Source organism: Melospiza melodia, chromosome 6 (genome assembly GCF_035770615.1).
Source record: "Melospiza melodia melodia isolate bMelMel2 chromosome 6, bMelMel2.pri, whole genome shotgun sequence".
NCBI classification, from domain to species: Eukaryota; Metazoa; Chordata; class Aves; order Passeriformes; family Passerellidae; genus Melospiza; species Melospiza melodia.
In genome coordinates this window covers 55476371-55496013 of record NC_086199.1, presented here as the reverse complement: position 1 = coordinate 55496013, position 19643 = coordinate 55476371, and the positions used below count along the sequence as shown (strand labels likewise).

The 19643-nt window shown below is 53.5% G+C and overlaps 1 protein-coding gene across 6 annotated transcripts in view; it reads right to left on the bottom strand.

The window, feature by feature from the left end:
- MYRF (myelin regulatory factor) overlaps window positions 1-19643 on the bottom strand; it is a 51357-nt gene that overhangs the window by 8435 nt on the left and 23279 nt on the right. For all 6 annotated transcript variants that reach the window (XM_063158313.1, XM_063158312.1, XM_063158315.1 and 3 more), the window contains exons 2-17: window positions 18194-18281; window positions 17110-17436; window positions 14517-14578; window positions 11794-12118; window positions 11207-11379; window positions 10857-10980; window positions 5676-5871; window positions 5024-5100; window positions 4432-4542; window positions 4098-4188; window positions 3045-3245; window positions 2321-2429; window positions 1795-1904; window positions 1180-1340; window positions 680-752; window positions 12-100 (exon numbers count right to left, since the gene is read on the bottom strand). In XM_063158313.1, coding sequence (XP_063014383.1) covers window positions 12-100; window positions 680-752; window positions 1180-1340; window positions 1795-1904; window positions 2321-2429; window positions 3045-3245; window positions 4098-4188; window positions 4432-4542; window positions 5024-5100; window positions 5676-5871; window positions 10857-10980; window positions 11207-11379; window positions 11794-12118; window positions 14517-14578; window positions 17110-17436; window positions 18194-18281 — 2317 coding nt within the window. The remainder of the gene's footprint in view (window positions 1-11; window positions 101-679; window positions 753-1179; window positions 1341-1794; window positions 1905-2320; window positions 2430-3044; window positions 3246-4097; window positions 4189-4431; window positions 4543-5023; window positions 5101-5675; window positions 5872-10856; window positions 10981-11206; window positions 11380-11793; window positions 12119-14516; window positions 14579-17109; window positions 17437-18193; window positions 18282-19643) is intronic.

The following is a 19643-nucleotide window of genomic DNA, read 5'->3' as shown; positions in this document are numbered from 1 at the left end:
GGGGATCTCACCTGAATGCCATGATGATGACCAGGGCAATGATGGTGCCCTGAAGGAAGCGCTGGCTGATGCAGGCCTGCTCCGGGACAACTGACGGAGACTGCGATGGAAAAAATCCTGGATCAGCTCATTCAGGGTCTCCTGGATCAGCTCAGCTCCCTCATTGCTCTGGTCCTTGCACAGATCTCCCCCAGCCCTCCTGAGCTTGCTTCCTGCCTCCCTGAAAATCCTCTCAACTCCCCAAGTTTAGAAGTCATTTAATGTCTCCATTAGGAGATAGAAAGAAAGATCATGGGAGAACTGTGGTTGGAAAAGCCCTCTAGGATCGTGGAGTCCAGCCCTTCCCCCAGCATGGTCAAGGCCACCACTAATCCATGTCCCCAAGTGCCACATTCACACGGTTTTTAAATCCCACCAGCAATGGGGACTCCACCACTGGAGCCCACTCCAGTGCCTGACAGTCCTTTCCATGAAGAAATTTTCCCTAATATCCAGCCTAGCCCTCCCCTGGCACAACGTGGGGCTGTTTCCTCTTGGATAAGGCAGGGAGCAAAGCCCAATCTCCTGGCTCCAACCTCCTTCCAGGGATTTGTGGACATGAGGTTCCCCCTGATCCTCCTTTTCTCCAGGCTGAGCCTTCTCTGCTCCCAGCACTGCTCCTTTGGGATCCATCCCTTACCTTGCTGGCGACTTTGTGGGGTCTCTTTTTGTGGGGCATGCTTCCTGCCCGGCTGAACTGGCTCCCAGTTTGGCTGCAAGGAGAGAGGAGGAATGGAGCTGAGCTGGGCAGGGATAGCTTTCCAAACCATTACCAGGAAAAAATGGCATTTTCTGGGAGGGAAAAGACGTTTTTGTGGTGACAGTCACAAACCCTTTTGGTGCTTTGCCCCAAAACCGGCATAAGCAGGGTCAGGAAGGAAATTTTGGAAGCATGGGAAACTCTTTGCCATGAGAAAGCCACTGACTTTAGGGAAACATGGAGACTATTTCATCCTAGGTGTTGTTGGGCTGGTCCTGTGGGAATTCCAAACCTCCACAAGCTCAGCTCTTTAAATCCACTCCAGGCCAAGCAACACCAGCCAACATCCCAGTCCTTCCTCATCTCCCTGTTCCCAGTCTGAGCTGCCCCTTAGAACTTCCTGGGATGAAAGGGAACATTCCCTGTGGCTCCATGGGTACCTGAAGGCTCCAGAGCTCACAGTTGACTTCATGCTGTCCAGCCTCTTGAGCTTGGCCAGCTTGTGGCTCCACCTTTCCAGCTCATCGATCCGTGTCTCCAGGTTATCGGTGAGCTTGCACAGCTCCTTCACGGCTCCCACGTTCTCCATGAAGATCCGCTCCTGCCAGGGAATCAGGCCAGCAGGCTGAGGCACACCTGGACCTGGACGATCCATGCCCTCCATGTGTGCCGTGGGAGACTGTCCCCTCGATTCCCAGAGCAGCAACCAGGCTGCCACAGGTTGGGAAAGGTCAGGAAACCAGGTGCTCCAGGTTATCCTGACATAAGCACCTTATCTTATCTAGGAAGGGGAGATTAGGACTGGGAGCCTCCCAGCAGGAAGCTGCCAACAAGGAGCCCTTCCCCAGGGAGATGCTGCCAAATTTCACCAGCATCAGGCTGGTTCCTCCCTGCCAGTGTCCGATACCCACCCAGGGCTGCTCCCGACTTCTGGAAGATCAGCCAGGTCTGAAACTCATCTGGGAGCATTTCCCAGGCATCCCACCTTCCCTCTCCCATATCCAGCTCCACCATTCCCTCGAGCCAGCTTCTCCAGCCTCCTGGCTGCCACCAACCTTGTTCACCACCAGGAAGTTCTCCAGGGTTTTCCCATTGGAAAAGACCAGGTCCCCAGTGTCCTTCACAGCTTCGGGCAGAATCTCCTTCACCTCCTGAGCGATGACACCTGTGTGGAGATGGAACAGTGGGGTGGGATGGGATCACCCTGCATCCCCTGGATTCTCATTCCAAGCTGTGCACAGCTCCTTGGAGACCCTCAAGGGCAGAGGATGGTCAGACAAGGCTGCTGCCCAAATTCTATGGATAGGGATCATCATCCCATCATAGTGTACTTGGAGAAACCTTCTCCCTGTGGGAAGTGCCACTTTCTCTCCCACTCACCAAAGAGGGAATTTCATTAGATTCCTTAATTTGGGAGGTTAGAGGGCGCCTCTTGCCCACCCCACACCTGGGAGGCTGCCCTGGTACAGAACTGGGTCCAGCCCCTGGGAAAGGCAGGGAATTCCTGTGGGACATTCCTGTGTCAGAGGCGTATTCCCATGGGACATTCCCGTCTCACAGATGTATTCCCATGGGATGTACCTGTCTCAGAGGTGCTGTCAATGCCCACCGTGGCTGCAAACTCAGGTTTGTAGTTGTAGTGCACCAGCCTCATCCTGGAGATCCGCTTCAGCTGCTCTGTGGTGTCCACCTGGGACAAAACAGGCACATGGAATTCCCAGTGGGATATTGCTTCTCAAATCCCCACCACTCTGCATCCAAGCAGGACAACCCACTATGGCCCATGGGAATTCCTTTGGTAGATAGCCCTGAACCCTGCCCTGAGCAGCCATAAGGACAAACACTGGAGTTAATGTCCAAGACAGGACAAGATCCTTGGATAGGGAAATCTGAGTCTCCTTGCAGAACCAGACACAGGGAAGAGAAGTTCCCAAAAACAGGTGACTGGGTTATATCCAGCTTTTCTGGACAGGCAAATCCAGCTGAGAGGAATTCAGAGCAGAGCCAAGCCTCTCACCCAGGCTCTGGCAAGGCCCAGTGTGGTACCTGCCACACTGACCTTTTTTCCACTCATTTTCCACCTTTTTCCCACTGTTTGCTACTTCTGGTTAACACTGGAAGAGTCAATATTCTCTAAGACACTGGACTGGCTGTGCTTGCGACAGAAAAATTCCTAAGGCACTTCCCATCTGCTCTGCAGTCATAGGATCATGGAATACCCTGAGGTGGGAGGGACGTGAAAGAATCACTGGAGTTCTTCAGCCTCCTGGTGACCCCAAGCCCACCCTGCCTCCCAGGTTCCCACCTCCTGGATGTCCTCCTTCACTCGGACATCTGAAGGGTGCATCAGGGACCCCATGACCTTCACGTTGCCGTGGACCACCAGGGCCTCATCCGGGCGGTCCGTGTTGATCCCCACGCGGCCGTGGTGGAACACGGTGTCCGGGAGCTGCGCCCGCTGCCACAGCACGTCACTGTCACTCTCAAACTGCCCCGGGTTGGAGGCCTGCGGAGACATGGGACAACAGGGACTGACTGAAAAGCTGGGAGGGGAACGCTGGGAAGCAGAGACGGGGAAGGTTGGCCCTTCCTTCTCCTTCTCTTCTCCTTCTCCTCCTCCTCTCCCTAAAGGAAAATCCTTCTTCCTTCAGCTGTTATCCCAGCTATCAGTGTTCCAGCCACTCAGAAGAGCAGGAAACCAAGTGACATGGATGATACTTCCGGGTCCCAAACTCAGAGTGTTCCAGGCTGCCTGCAATTCCTTGAAATTCTGCGCTGGGCATCTTGGAAGCTGCCTAATCCATCGTGGACTTTTTGTCTGAGGTCCCCATTTGGGTTTTACTACCTGCTTTCATGTCTTGGAGCTGAGTGCTCCAGCAAAACCCTGGGAGAGCCTGGGAATGGTGCCTTTCTTTTCCTGCTCCCCTGCCTTAGGATATGAAAAAGTGATGTTCTGGGAGAGTGCCCAATTTTCCTGTATCTTCTTGTTCCTGCTGCAGAGTTCCAACAACTCTCTTCCCTCATTCCCAACAATTCTATTGGACACTGATCCCATTTGGAGAATGAGATTCCTTCCTTATCCTGTAACAGGTTCTTCAACCAGGTATGGAAAGTCTGAAGCCAGAATCCAAGTGTGGACAGGGAAAACCACAAGCAAGGCAGGGAGAGTTTGGAGGAGGTGGGAAAGGTGGGATATCAAGTTTGGAAAAGACCTCTAAGAACATCAAAGCCAACCCAGCACCTCCACCACATTCACCACTAAACCAAGACCCACATCCACACATTTTGTGGATATGGAATCGTGGGAAACAGCCCAGGATGGTGCAGCAAAGGAGTGTGGGAGGAGACAGGGATTTACCCGGACGATGATGCGCTCAGAGATGTGGGCTGCCAGCGTGTAGTTCTGGTTCTGGGCGTGTGCCTGCAGGGCCACCACCAGCATGAAGTACCTGCAGAGGGACACAGCTCAGGGACACATCCTGTGCTGGGAAGAGCCGGATCTCTGTCCCCTCTGGAGCACTGGGCACCACGGAGGGCTCACAGCACCCCCTGTCCTTGTGCTGAGTGTCCCCAACCCCACAATCCAAGCCCTATTCCCACATCCCACACCAGCCACTCTGCCCAGCCCAGGGACAGGCAGATCCACAGGATTCTCAGGATGTTCTGGAGGAGGCCCTCGTGTTCTCCCTCACCTCTGGTCCGGGTTGGGTTTGCCTTTTTTCCTCATGTTGTTGGCCGTGGTCTCGCTGAAGTGCAGCCGCCCCACAGTGACCTTGGTGACCTGCTCTGGGGGGAGGTTCACCCTGGAAGGAAAGGAAAACAAAGCAATGAGTGAGGATGGTGGCTACCTTGGAATGGTGCCTATCTTTTCCCACTCCTCTCCTACATCTTCCTTCCTTAGGTGAGGAGTACACAGTTTTCCTGCACCTGGAGGCCTTGAACCCAACAACACTCCTCCCTCATTCCCAGCTGCACACTGGTCCTATCTTGAGACCTGCCACACATACTCCATGCCCTGAAGAACCAGGTATGGAGAGGCTGGAGCCACAACCTGGAGAGGAGAGCTTTTTTAGGAATGGCCATCTCCTGGCCTGCTCCACAGTCTGTGACGTGGGCACAGAGCAGGGTTGGGAATGCAAAGAGAGGAAAACAGGAGAAAACTGGAGAGTGTGGCACTCACACAGTGGAGTGGGAGACCTCCAACTCCACCATCTCCCCACCTTCTCCTGCTGTTGCTTATTCCCTGGAAGCAGAGGATGCTCATTCCCACAAGGACACACTCACGTGACGGGGTTGAAGGGCCGTTTGCTGCGGTCCGACTGCGACTGCTCGATGTTGATGGACTGGTTCAAGGCCTCGAGCTGGAGAGAAGGATTGGGAATGTGGTACAGAGCACAGAGACCTTCCCCTTCCCGCCTCCTCCCTCCCAGCTCTCTGCCCAACCTTCCATGACAGGAAATACCCAGCCTGAGTGTGGGCATTGTCCAAGTGTCAAAAAAATTGAGGGGGGAAGGATCTTGCCAAAGTGCCCACTGGAGTCAAAGGTGAGTGGGAAGCAATCCTGAAGATAGCCAGACGGAGCCCATCTTAGGATTCGTATTTCAATGGCTTCAGGGGATGTTTAGATTGGATATCAGGGAAAACTCCTTCTTGAAACAGGCTGCCCAGGGCAGTGGTAGAGTCACCATTCCTAGAGGGATTTAAAAGCTGTGTGGATGTGGCACTTGGGGACATGGATTAGTGGTGGCCTTGGCAGTGCTGGGGGAAGGGCTGGACTCCATGATCCTAAAGGGCTTTTCCAACCTATCCCATTCCATGATTGTGTGACTCCACACATTCCTCTACTACATGAAGAGGTGCTGTTACCTGTCTCCAGCCAGCTCCCAACCCCTCTGCTCCCAGCTGGATCCACCATGGTCCCTCAGCTCCCTCTCACCTTCACTCCGTGCAGCTTCAGGTAGAAGCACTCCAAGGGTTTCAGGCCCTCGGGGGTCTTCACGTACTTGGGGTCGCCGAGCATTCCGATGTACACGGTGACCTGGAAGTGGTTCTTCTTCTGGCACACGAAGGCGTCGTCCCCCACGGAGAAGTTGAAGCCCTTGTCGGCATCCACGCGGTACGTGAGCATCGGGCTGGGGAGAGGGAGCAGCTGAGAACAGCAATTCCCCACAGAAACTGTGGATATCCCATCCCTGGAAGGGTTCCGTGTCAGGATGGATGGGGCTTGGAGCAAGCTGGGCTAGCAGGAGGTGTCCCTGCCCGTGGATCATCACTGGGTGATCCATAAGGTCCCTTCCAACCCACATCATTCCACAGCTCTCTCCATTCAACTGGGAATGAATATGGAGATCCCAAGTTCCAAAATCTGCCCAAAGCTTGGAGCATCCCTTTAACATGGGAGTAGCAGCTCAGCCTGACCCACACCTCGTGGCATTCCCAATGTTACCTTCTACCAGCTGTACCCTCCCAAATTCCAGCTGAAATCACAACCACCTGCTCTGGCTGCTGTGGAAAAGCTTCCAGCTTTCCCAGTGGACAGGTCTGGAGGAGGAGAGGGAGGGAGGAGGAGGAGGGGTCCTGGCTGCTCCATGAACACACACCAGCTGGAAAGGTTTAATCTACATCTCCTTAATGGGCTGGTTTCCATGGGAATCAGGGAAATATGTGGCCTTTGCAGTGAGTCCGTTTTCCTCACCGTCCACAAAGCCCAGTCCTGGGCTGGTGGGCCCTCGGAAGGGGGGGAAGGAGCTGGCCTCTCATCCCACAGAACACCCAAATCCCATTGTTTTTAATTAAGGAACAGGGGATGAGATAAAGGGGGAGCTCAGCTCAGCCCTGGATCTCAGGCTTAAAAATTATGGGGTACTTTTCCCCCAAAACGAAACCACTTCTAACTTCCACCTCCAGAAGGACTGGAGCATTGGGAGGGGAGGTGGACAGACTGACAGTAAGAAATGTGGCAGAACTCAGGAGACAGGGATTCTTCACTGGTATGCCTCCTTTTTTTCTGGAATAAAACCATTCTCCCCATGCAACCACCTGAGGAGTTAATGTGGATGAGAGCTGGGGGTGATTCCAGGTTGCCATGAGTAATTCTGGGATAGCCACGAGGAACCACTCACTCCTTACGCCCCAGGGAGTCGGGAATGCTGTGCCCTGCTCCAGACACAAACCAGGCGGTGGGAGCAGAGCACTACCTTAGCCCAGAGGCACGAGAGGAATTCCCCACCCTCCTCCCAGCCTCAGCCCTGGATTCTCCATCTGGATATTCCTCACTGGGACACGCAGCTGAAGCTGACCCAAGCACCCTCATCCCAAGGGGACCCAAGTGAAGCCATTCCCGTTTTTTTAATGGCTCCTGAGTGCTCCCTACTCTTCCCACTGTTTTTTAACTGGCAAAGCCAAGGAGAGAGAGGGTCTGTCTAAACTTCCAAAAACCATAGATGCTTCCCAAATCAGAAAACTGACAGCTGCTAAATGTGTGCTGACAGAGAGGAGGCAGGGAGGCCCCCCCTTCTCAGCCTTCTGGAAATTCCAGGTCTTCCACAATCCCCTCTCAGAGGTTCCTTTTCACTGATTTTCCCATTTCCCCAATGGCTGTGCTGCTGCATCTCCCAAATTGGGATCTCTGCACTGGATTGAGCAGAGGGAAGAAGCTGCTTTCCATGCTGGCTTTTCCAAGGACAGGGCAGGGGCCAAAGGGCAAAGTGTCAGGAATAAAAGGTCTGGGGTCAAATGGATTATTTGATCCCGAACATCCCCACTGACAGGGGGGGATTAAGGCAAGACAGAAGGGCAGGATCAGAGGAGGTTTTACCCAATCCCAGTGAGGGTAAAGGATTACAAATTCCCCACAGGGAACAGTATTGGGATTTGGCCAAGAGCAGGATGGCAGAGGGATGCTCATGTTCCCCCATTCCTTCCTTCCTTCTGTCCATCCAGGTTTCCCCATATTTAAACCACTCCTAAAACATAATATTGGGAGATCCGTAATCCAAAGAGATTCCCTAATTCCATGCATTCCTTGATTTCTTTTGCTCCCAGGATACAAACTCCAGCTGAGCAGCAGGACACTGCATTCCTCCCACACAACCCCACCTGTGTGTCCATACTATGTATTCCCTTCAGCTTCCCAGGACACATCCATGATCCATCACCAGCACCCCATATCACATATCCCAAAACACATCCAGCAGGCCTGGACCATGACTGGTCTCCACTCCCTTGGTGAGATCCAGGATGTGCAGCACAGCCAGGTTTGGAGCTGTTCATCCTGACACTTCTACCAGCCAAGGGGTGCAACCCCAAAAGCCCAGGATCAGCCCCCAGAGAGCACCAGTTTGCTGGATGGGAAAAGAACAGCACCTTCCCATTTTCCCAGTTCCAAGGCTCTGGCCTCAGCATGGAGCTGTTTCCATGAAGGGCTGCACTATTCCCAGCTGCCTTCCCTCAAACTGGGAGAGGGAGGAGGGAGCTGGAATTTATCGGAGCCCGCTGTCAGGGAGATGAATGGCTCCTTCTCCCAGGAGTAAATTAGGGAATTGCCCGGTTCCAGGCCTCTTTGGCTCCACTGCTGGAAACCAGCTCATCCCTGGAAATGTTCACTGAGCCTAAAACCACAACATCAGAGCAAAAGGCCAAAAACATTGTATGCCATCCATAAAATTAATCCAGGGATTTCTGTCTCCTTCAACAACACAGATTCCTTGGCAAAACCTGAGACACGGGCCTGGAATGGAACCTAATCCTACCCCATCCCCTTATGGAACCTCATTTTTTGTGTGCAAAGGGAGGAAAACGTGGAATAGCATTAATTGTACTTTTTGCCCTGTAATCACTCCCAAAAATCTGGTAAGAACCTGGACAGCTTCCCATGCTCTCCCTCCTTCACCTCCTCTCTGGACTCTTTTCTTAGGATCAAGAGTAGGAAAAATCAGATAATTCAGATGATTCACATTCCTGAGGCTGTGAAAAGGTTTTGGGCACCTGGATCACAGGGAACTCAAACAGCACATCGAGACTGGGGACAGCTTCCAGCAGAAACCAGACTGGGAATGGCTGCTCCTTGGAAGCTAAACTGGGAGAATAATTATGGATCCTGATGTGGATGCTGCTCGTTTGCTGAGGACAAGCAAAAGCAGAAAAAAAAGAGACAATTCCCACCTGTCAAATTTGAGTTAACCAGCCTAAAAATGCCATTATAGGAGCAAGGAAAGATGGATTTTTTTAGTGTGTTTCTCATAGATTATCCCAGGAAAGTGCCACACCAGGAGAATGAAGGGATGTTCCATTTAAAAAGAGATGTAGGTCCAGTTTGGACAGGAGCAGGAAGAGTCCCCTGAGGTAACGTGGAGCTAAAAATTAATCAATCAACCTTTAACCCTTAATTCTGCTCAAATCCAGCACCACAACAAAGCCCACGTGGCTTCCTCAAATCCCCATGGAGTCACCTCAATGGAATTTATTCCTTACACAACAGCATGACGACCTAAATGCCCCAGGAGTGGGTTTTTTCTGGCTTTTACCCTAAATCCTGAAAGCAGGCATTAGGGAAATGACCCTAAGATCCAGAGGGCAGGGCTGGTTTTGTAGATGTTCTCCAGCAACTCCTCTGTGTCCAGCAGAAAATATCATGGAGTTTGTCTCTGCCAATCCACCTGGTGACAGCAGGGTGCATGGAAATCTCTGGAACTGGGATAGAAATGCCTGGAAATGGCACGGGATAGGCTATGATGTGTTTGGGATGGAAAAACATTTTCCCAGAGCAGGAAGCAGCAAGAAGGAAAAGGGAGGCTGGAAAACCAAAGGATAAGAGGTGACGTGTCCAGACAGAGGTCAGAGGAGGTGGCAGTGGAATTCCTGCACATGGAAGAGGGATCTGGGGACAGGATCCATGGGAGATGCTCAGCTTTCCCCATCCCACCATCCAGAGGGAGCAAACAGGTGCTGGCGAACAGGGAAAGGTGCAGGATGTCTTTGGAGCTGCTGATATTCTTATATGGGAATGGCTCGGTCAACCAGAAGGAATTGTCTTCCCAAATCATCCCTCTCCTGCTGTGGGGTGGGAAAACAGCCACAGAGTCCAAAAGAGGCAACCAGCTCCAACAGAGAATTCCCTGCCCTGGCACCCATCATGAAAGACGGGATAAAATTCCCCGCCCATTCCCACCATGAAAGATGGGATAAAGAGTGGATGAGCAGAATTTGTGGGAAAGCTGGGACTCTGCCCCCACTCTGGGAGTCCTTGGCTCCCATTCCCAGGCAAAGTGTGATCATAGCCCAGGGTTATCCACAGGTACCAGAGCATTCCCTGCTCCATGTCCCCCACAGGACCCCAGCTGGCTGTGTGGAAAGAGGAGGGAGGGAATTGGGAGGGAACAGAGGGTCCCTGGGAGGTTCCTGGAAGCCATCCCACTGCTTGCCAGCTCTTTGTCACCTCCCAGGAATGCAGGGAGGATCCAGAGTGGTTTCCTCCTGAGCACTCCTCCTTCCCTGTGTGCTGTCTCCACCCTCTGCTGCCTCAATTCCCAGCCCACCTTCCCACTTCTCTCTTCCCTGTCTTGATCATCCCAACCTCCCTCTCTGCCACTTCCTAGATTTCCTAAATCCCTTCACCTCTTTTTCCTTCCTCCTCTGCCCCCTCAACCATTCCCACTCCTCCTCCTCCTCCAGGTCCTTTCCACACTGCTCAAGCTGCCCTGAAGTGGCTCTGGATGACCTCCAGCCTCCCACACTAAGATTTCTCAATCCTAAATCTAAAATCCAGGACCATGGCAAACCTAGGGAGGGGGAAAAGGTGCTGCTCATCCAAACTTTCCTCAGGACAAGGCCGGATTAGCCAATAAAGCCCTCCATGGTGAGCAAGGTCTGAGTGGCTCTGGAATTGTTACCAAAGCTGCTGAAATGCCTTCTGCTATTCCTTAATTATCCATAAAAGGCTTGAGGAGCAAACTTCCCAGTAGGGAAGGGGCAATGGGGAGCATTACCTCCACCACAAAGCCCAGCCCAAGCAGATCCTTATCCCATATTTTGAGTGGGATTCTCCCAACACCAGTGGCTTGCCAATTGCACAATGAATGTGGATCCCATGTTCTCCAGCGGTGAGGGAATTACTCACAGCTCCTTGTAGTTGGCATCATACAGAGTTGCCCACTTGTTCTGCTGGTGTGGCTGCCACTTGATGGACTGGAAGTTGGGATCCAGGTAGGAGCCATTCAGGCTGTCATTATCCTGAATCAGGCCTGTGGGGAACAGTTAAAATGGATTAAATCCCGATTTTACTTGCCGGGCTGAGTATCCAGAGGGGTGGGAGCCCAAGGAAGCGATGGGCACTGCCTGAAGCTTCCTTCCTTCTGCTGGGGCAGCACCAGATCCAGGGAGAATCCCACAGGCTGGCAAGCTCTGCAGCCATCCTCCCTCCTCCCAGGCCCCTGGCCCAGGGCTGGAATTCAGGGGATAATGGGGTACCTGGAGAGAGCGCTCCCGGCTGGTGCCACGGCGGGGTCTGGACGCGGTCGGGATTGAGCGGCACGGATCCCATTCCCGGCTCCTGCTTGATCAGCCCGTTGAGCATCTGGGCATTGAGGGTGTTGGGAGGGGACTCGGAGTGTTTCCGCTTCTTGGCGGGATGCACCGGGAGGCTGCGGATACCGCGGGAACAATCAGCAAGGAACGGAGGGTTGGGAGGTGACAACCCCACAGCCAGGACAAGCAGGATCTCATGGGGAATGGAGAGTCAGGAGGTGACAACCCCACAGCCAGGACAAGCAGGATTTCACATGGAAAACTCAACATTCCCACAGTGCTGTCCCACCTTATCCCACACTGCTGAGTCTGGGTCACCACTTGGGCTGAGCCACATCTTTAAATCCACAGAATCTCAGAATGGTTTGGTTGGATGAGACCTTAAAGCTCATCCGGTTCCAACCCCTCTCCATGGGCAGGGAACCTTCCACAGATTTCCCGTGTTTGTTCCCACCACCCAACCCCACACTTGAGGCAACCCACACACCTCCAGCTCCCATTCCCTCACCCCTGCCATTCCCAGGCCTTACTCTGCTCCGTGCTGCTGGAGGAGCTGGTGCAGCATCTGGGATTGCTGGGCATGGTGCAGCTCGGTGGGCGCCATTCCCGGCCCGACGCTGTACGGAGGCATCAGGGGCTCGGCCTTCAGGAACATATCCCGCTGCAGGCCGGGAAAGTGGGAATTGTGCTGCGGCTGCAGGGGGTGAGGGGGCGGCGGGGGCGGCGGAGGGGGACCCTGGAGGTGAGGGGGGGGAGGAGGAGGCGGCGGAGGAGGAGGAGGAGGATGCTCCAGGCGGGAAGGGGGAGTAATGTGACACATATTTTCGGGAGTCATGGTCCGGAGGAGGTGAGGATCTGGAAAGGGAGAAAGAGCCAAAGTCAGGAGTGTCCTGATCCCACTGACCCAGTTATCTTGGATTCTCAGGCTGGATGAGGCTTGGAACAACCTGGGCTAGGGAAAGTGTCCCTGCCCATGGCAGGGGGTTGTAATGGGATAAGCCTTAAGGCCCTTTTCCACCCAAACCATTCCAAGATTCTATCATCCCATGGGACAGTGAGGGAGAAGAGTCAATGGAATTACCTGAACACCCCCAGCACTTCCAGGGAGGATTTCTGAGGGGGCACTTTAAACATTTTAACTGAAACCAAGAGGAGACTTTGATCCCAGAATTTAAATAGATAAAAAGGGATATTCAAATGTGATTCCACCTTTCTCCTCCTCCATTTGGAATGGGATACTAAAGCCATTTTATAATTAGGGTGGATTTGACTACAACAGCACGAATAGAAATGTTTTGGGTGTGGAGGGACATGCAAATCCATGTCCCTTCCTGCTCTGCTCCTCAACACCTCAATATTCCAGATCCACTCCCTTCCATGGGCAGGGACACCTTCCACTATCCCAGGTTGCTCCAACCCATGTCCAATCTGGCCTGGAACACTTCCAGGGATGAGGCTGTCACAGCTTCTCTAGGAAATCCATTCCAGTGCCTCACTGCCCTCACAGGGAAGAATTCCTTCCCAATGTCCCTCTGGTAGTGGGAAGCCATTCCCGCTTGTCCTGACATTCCATGCCCTTGTCCAAAGTCCCTCTACAGCCTCTTTTTCTTCACCAGGATAAAGCCCATCTGTTTTTCCAGCCTTCCCCTGATATTTGCATCAACCCGTGCCTTCAGGTGTCCCCACAGAACACCGCAATCCCAGCAGGAATGAGGGACTGACTCCTGGGATGTGAGGAAACCGCGGGGTAGGAAGAGACAGTGACTTTGTTTTAAATGCAAGACAAAGCTTCTTCATGCTCCAATGTGGAAAACCAGCTGGAAAAGCATTCAGGGACTGGCCAAGCCAGGCACAGCCTCTGGGAACACCGAGAGGGATGGCAGGGAAGGATCTGCTGGATCTTTGCAGGCTGAGCTGGATGGACTTTGGCCTCAGAACACCCAGGCAGGGGTTGAGTAATGAGGCCAAAGCGCTTGACCAGGAATGGGAAAACTCCTCCCGTCAGAAGGTCTGGAAAATTGGAATGTGTTTGCACTGGGTCCTCCTGCTGAAGGCTGCCAGGGCAGGGCTGCTTTCACCCATCCTGCTCCCTCTGAGGTGTTCTGCTTCCCCCTGGGACCTCTCAGTGCCTTTTCCACACACATGGAACCGGATTCCTCCTTCCAGGCTCATTCCTGGGCCAGCCTTCCTTTGGGAGCTTCCTCAGGGACAGCCCAGGCAAGGATAGGCAAGTGATGTGCTTGCCCAAGGCATTCCCAAACTGAGGGAAAAATCATCTCCAGGAATGTGATTCCAGCTTTGTGGGTGCCCTTTGGAGCCTCCTCTCCTTCCCAACTGAGCTCCGAGCACTCCAAAGCTGCTCTCCCCATGGTGAGCAGCCCGGCCTCTTTGTTATATTTAAGGAAGGGCCAGGAGGAATTCCAGGGATTTTTTTAGCAAGATAAACAGAACTCTTGACCTCTTCCATCAAAAAAAAAAAAAAAAAAAAAAAAAAAAAGAGGAGCAGGCACTGTTCCCGGTGGGGACTGGGCTGGAGCCTGGGGAAGAGGAGGGTGCTCCTGCCGAGGGGGAAGGGAGACCAGAACAACCTTCCCTCCTTCCTTCCCAAGGAGTTTTTCCATGGTAGAACAGTGAAGGTCACCAAAGGGACCAAACAGCCTGGGTGGCTTTCCTGGGGAAGCCAGGAGTACCCTGCAGACGCCCTGGAGGGGTCCCAGCTCCCTGTGCCATTTCAGCGGGAGCGGGAGATCCTCGGGATCAGCTGGAGGGGAGGGAAAGGCTGGGAAGGAACTTACTGGAGAATGGCGGGTTCATGGCTGCCTCCCAGAGCCAGGTTCCATGTCAGGGACGCGCTCCCGCTCCGTGTTCCCGAGGCAGAGGGCAGGACGAGGGGGACGGCGGGCTCCACATCCCACCCTGCCACGCTGTCCCCGCGCCCACGGATCCCCACCACGGATTCAGTGCCCGTGGATTCTGGATTCCCACCACGGATTCCGTGTCCGTGGACTCCCAGCTCTCCTTCTGTGCCGGTCCCTCTCCCCCTTTCCAGAGCCGGGAGCGGAACAATGGGCGAAAGCTGAGGGATATTTACTAACTGATAATCTCCCCACGTAGTGCAGCCGCCTGTTTTCTCCCGGCTGATAAAGATTGCAGAGCCAACCACTTTCACGGAATAAAAAGGGGGTGGATGCTGGATTTGGGGTTTGGATTAGGATTCTTTTTCCTCCCTCTTTTCCCTTTTTGAAGCACTTACCATTCACCTGCTGAGGGGAGTAGGCTTCCGATCCGGAATCCGGGGGAGAGTCCGGCAAAGTGCTGTGGAGCAATGGGAAAAGAGAAGGGGAAGTCATTTTAATCCAGCTTCCAGCACAACCAAGAGGTCTAGGTGGATTCAATCACCCTCCAGGATCTGGCAGGGGAATCCCAGGTGCACCTGCAGCAGATCCCAGGCACCCTGAGTGTGTCCATCACTGTCACAGGTTCCACTGGAGCTCCGGAACAGGGACGTTCTGTTGAGCTGACAGTGACAATTCCAGGGAAAAGAAGCCAAACAAATTTATCTGCTTCCCAGGGAAAGGTGTGCTTCCCATGGAAATGTCAGTCAGTGATCAAGTGGAATGGACAGAGGTCCCTCCCCATCCCGGGAAGCTGTTCTAGGCCAGGATAGAAAAGGTTTGGACCAGCCTGGGATAGTGGAACATGTCCCTGCCCATTGCAAGTGCTGGGACTGAATGAGCTTTACAGTCCCTTCACATCCAAACAATTCCATCATTCAATGAAATGAGAGGCTCTGGGAAGCCCATGGAATGGATTTTGCCTGTACAAACCTAAGCACCACCACAGCTCCTGCTGTATTCCCCTGGATATATTCCAACATCACCAGGAGCAGGATTTGGCCCTGATTGTGAAATACAATCAAAAAAAAAAGTGGGAGCTCCCAGCTGCCTTTTCCAGCACATCCATGGCTAGGGATGGCAGGATCAGGTCATGTGTGGTGGCACGGCAGGGACAGGGAGGGAGACCATGGCACATTCCCATTCTCCATGGGAATTCTTTTCCATTCACCCATCCTACCCCATCAGCTTTATGGATGTGAAATAACCCCAGACAAATCCCAGTGCTTCCTGGATGAAAGTCAGATGAAAAGCAAACGAATTTTGGGAAAGGGAGGAAAAGCACAGGACACATTGCTCCAACTCTGCTCCTGAAAGTACCCACAATTCCAACTGGGAACCAGGATGCAGGATCTTCCAGGAGCAGAGAAGCTCAAGGCCCATTGATTGGATTCTCCACGGGAAGTTGCACACAGTAGGGGCTGAAGAGGGCTGAGGTAGGGTGATCCCAAAAAACCCCTTGCCATGCTTTCCTCATCCTCCACCTTCCCTTGGAGCACCTTTCCATCACTCCCTTCCCAGCCTTATTTCCAGGCTCCTTGCCATGTGGGATCTGAGTTCATACTGTATTTCCTATGGATTTATCCGGATTTATGCACCAGCAAGCCAAGTCTCCGCCAGTAACAAAAGGGAACAGCACAATTCAAGGAATCCAGGAGGCTGGAAAAGGTGGTCACTGCAGAATTCCCACTGGGAGGTAGTGTGGCTGTGCCCAGTCCAAGGGAAGGGTTTGTTGGTATCCATCACATTGTCCCTGAGCACAGGATGGGATGCTTGGGCAAGGAAGTGAGCTCCATTATCCTTATGTGTCCCTTGCAGGATATTCCATGATTCTCCACCGGGAAAAGCCTGGCACAAGAGGGCGAGAGTCATTCTGGGATGCCGAGGGAATGCTGCTATCAAAGCTGACTCAGTTCAGCTACATCCAAACTAGGTCTCCACCTCTGACAGCAAGGTGTGATCCTTACTTATGACATCCCGCAGAATTCCAGACCCATCCAGAAGAAAAGGACATAACAAGGCATCACTTCATGCTTTTGATTCCCCCTAAGCTCCAGGTATCCTTCTGGGATCGCTGCAAGGATATACCCCCTGGTCTGGGAATAAAAGAAAGGCAGATTTTTTTCTTTCAGCTTTCTGGGATGTCTTTCCAAGTTCATTCAAAGGGTGAAAGTTGTTGACTGAGTGTTCCCAAATTTGGGAATCCCCACGTTGTGCTTGCTGGCAACACTAGAGGGCACAAGGCAGAGGGAGAAGAACCATCCTGGCCTCACTGTGCTTACATCCATAATCCATCCCATGGGAGAAGGCTGTCCAGAGCCATCACCACCTAAAGATCCAGGCTGGAGCACAGCACAGCACCGTGGGATGTTACTGATCCCTTCCTTCCATCCTGGAGAGCAGGAACCATATCCTTTCTCCTCCTGGGAATAACTCTCCAGCTGGGTCCATCAGCAATCTCAGAACCTGCCCTTCCTCTTCCCCAGAGCTTGTTGAACAGGACACATCCTGATCCAGGACACAGCTCAGATCCATCTTCTCCTTCTCTGGAGGGGAGCATCTACATCATCAGGCCATGAGAAGAACATCTCCCTGCCCAGTGTAGTGAATTATCCTCTGGGATAGTCATGGCAACATCCGAGAGGCTGAGTTCCATCCCAGAGACTGAATTTTGTCTTGTTCCAGTTTATTCTGTGTCTCTTCCTCCTTAAAAACTGCTCCAATGTTCTCCCACCTGCAGATGTCCAGCAGAGGTATCCAATACTCTACAATGGCATGGGGGATGGTCCCAAAAAACCTTCTGGGAAGCTTCAGGAGCTCCACTCGCCCAAAACCAAGCACTTACCACAGAGCCACGCTGCCACAGCTCCGTGGGACCCTGCAGGTGCCACCAGCCTGAAGGATCCTCCATGCCAGCGCCCACCCTTATCCCGCCACCCCGTTCCCACTCACCCAGGTGCGTAGGAGGCCTTGGGCTCTGACTTGATTGGAGGCACCACGCTGCTCAGGCAGTGGCCAGGCAGGAAGCCCTTGGGCACCACCATGCCGTTGTTGTTGTTGCAGTTGAGGTGCGCTCCGTAGGCGGCTCCGCAGGGAGCGGCCAGGAGGGGCCCATGGCGCATGGGGAGCTGGCTGCCGGCCGCAGGGAGGTGGAGGGCAGCGCTGGGAGAGGGATTGCTCACGCTGCCGATGGAGCTGCCGGGAGGAGCGGGGATGCCACTGGAGCTGGAGGGCTGGGGGTGCGTGTAGCTGGCAGGAGCAGGGATCTCAGGGAAGCAGCTGAGGGAGAAAACGGGACAACGTCAGGGCAACGAGACAGTGAGACTGATGGAAGAGTCCAAAATCCACCCAAGAAGTTCTGAAGTGCCCAGGACATGAAGCTCAAGGAATGTGTAGCCAGCAGGATGTGCTCACTGTGCTCCAGCTTTGCAGACCAGCCATGCCAAAGATCCCCGCCCTGCTCCCAGATTCCCTTGGTCTCCAGGTCTGCTCCGTCCTCCTTCCCAAAGCTGGGGTACACAGGGAGATCCTTCCCTTCTGCAAACTCATGTAGTCCTGGGGATTTAATCTGAGCTCCCAGTGCTCTGATTAAGGCAAAGTGTTTATGGTACCCTTGTGGGAGATAAAGGGATGGAAAAAAAAAAGACCGGGAAAATCTGAAGGTAAGAAGCCAGGAAGAGACAGGAAAAAGAGCTGGGAATGATAGAGGAGCAAAGAGAAATCCAGGAAGACTCTGGGGAGGCAGAGGTGATTCCTAAATGATTCCTCACATTTCAGGGCTGGAAACTGCTCAACAGGTTTCCAGAGAATCTGTGGCTGCCCCATCCCTGAAAGTGTTCCAGGCTGGGCAGGGCTTGGAGTAACCTGGAATAGTGGAAGGTGTCCTGTCCATGGCAGGGGTGGAACAGGATGGGCTTCAAGGTCCCCTCTGACCCAAAGGTTCCTTCCTACCCAAACCATTCCAGGCTTCTGTGATTTCTCCATGGAAAAATCACAAGGAACACTGTTCCTGCTGCAGAGCAAGGGAAGCACTTACATCTCTGGAGAGTCTTCCTTGCTGATGTACTCTTCCAGGATGCTGGTGTCGATGTTGGATGGTTCCAGAGCTCCATTAATGTCGTGGCCTGGAGGGGAGAGGAGGTGGAAGAATGAGCCAGGTGAAAGAGAGCAAAGGGCCTTGGAAACACCACCAGACCCTTACACAGTCAAGGAACTGATCTGAGAATCATGGAATAATGGAATGGGCTGGAAGGGACCTTAAAGATCATCTCATCCCACCCCCCTGCCACGGGCAGGGATGACTCACTAGATCAGCAGATCCCTGGGGATTGCCAGCTGTCCATACCCACTGCATCCCAGTGTAAAGCCTCATCCCAGGGGATGGGGCATGTGGGACAAGCCAGGGCAGGGACACAGACACATGGTGGGAACCAGATCCTTTGGGATCCTTTCCAACTCAGGATTCTATGATTCCCTTTGGACCCTTTGCAGAACACTGGAATTCTCCACCACAACCTGGATCAACGCCCGACCTTCCTCCCTCTCCTCTGCCCCATGGGCAGGCTGTGGATTTCCCTGTCCTTTCTCCAGAGGGTTCCTCCTCCCCTCCCTGCCCTGTTCCAGGGAAGCTGGGCAGGGTTTGTTGACAGAAAATCCTTCCTTTATCTGTCTCTCCCAAGTGGGAGTCCGGAGGCCACCGGGGCCAGAGCCAGACCGCGGTGCCAAAGGCACGGCCAAGAAAGTGGAAGAGAAGATCCAACTCCCCCTGCTCTGATAAGGAACTCAGTGAAAGACCATCCTGAAAGACCCCACGTGAAAGCCCAGGAGAAGCCCCTGCCCGCCTGGATCCCCCAGCTCCTCGGGAAAGGTCACTTGCTGATCTGCAAGGGCCGGCCCGGGGGGCTCCAGCCCATCCCGGCCAATTGCAGCTCTCCCTCTGCAAATCCCTTTCATACCAAGACAGGCAAATCGGCAGAAATAAATCCAGCTAGGAATTCTGCCAAGCGGACAGGGTGTGTGTGGATACAGGGAGCTCTGCCTCACAAACCTTGGCTGGAGGGGGGGAAAATCCCGGGGGACCGTTCGTTTCTGGGACATCTCCGTGGCAGAGCCCAGGACCTGGGGACAGGGTGAGGGTGTTGCTGTACGTGAACAGAGGAGCAGGATGTGAACATCTGGAGCAGACACATGATGCTGCTTCCAGGTGAGCACTGAGGTGAGGAGAGGATGGAGCAGGCAGAGCCTCCGGGATCTCCATCATATCCCATATGGAGTTGCAGATCCCAAGGGAGCACAGGGTTTGCTTCTGTCCCTCCACTGTGACAGCCACATCCTATCCTGAAGTTCCTGGGATGTGGTAGCTCCACCCTCGGAGTTATGGGAGCTCACTGATGGCCATCCATGTGTCCCTTGCTCATCCCTAAGGATCTCTGCCATAGCCCACCCCCAACACTTCAGCACAAACACATCTCCCAAGGCACCTCTTC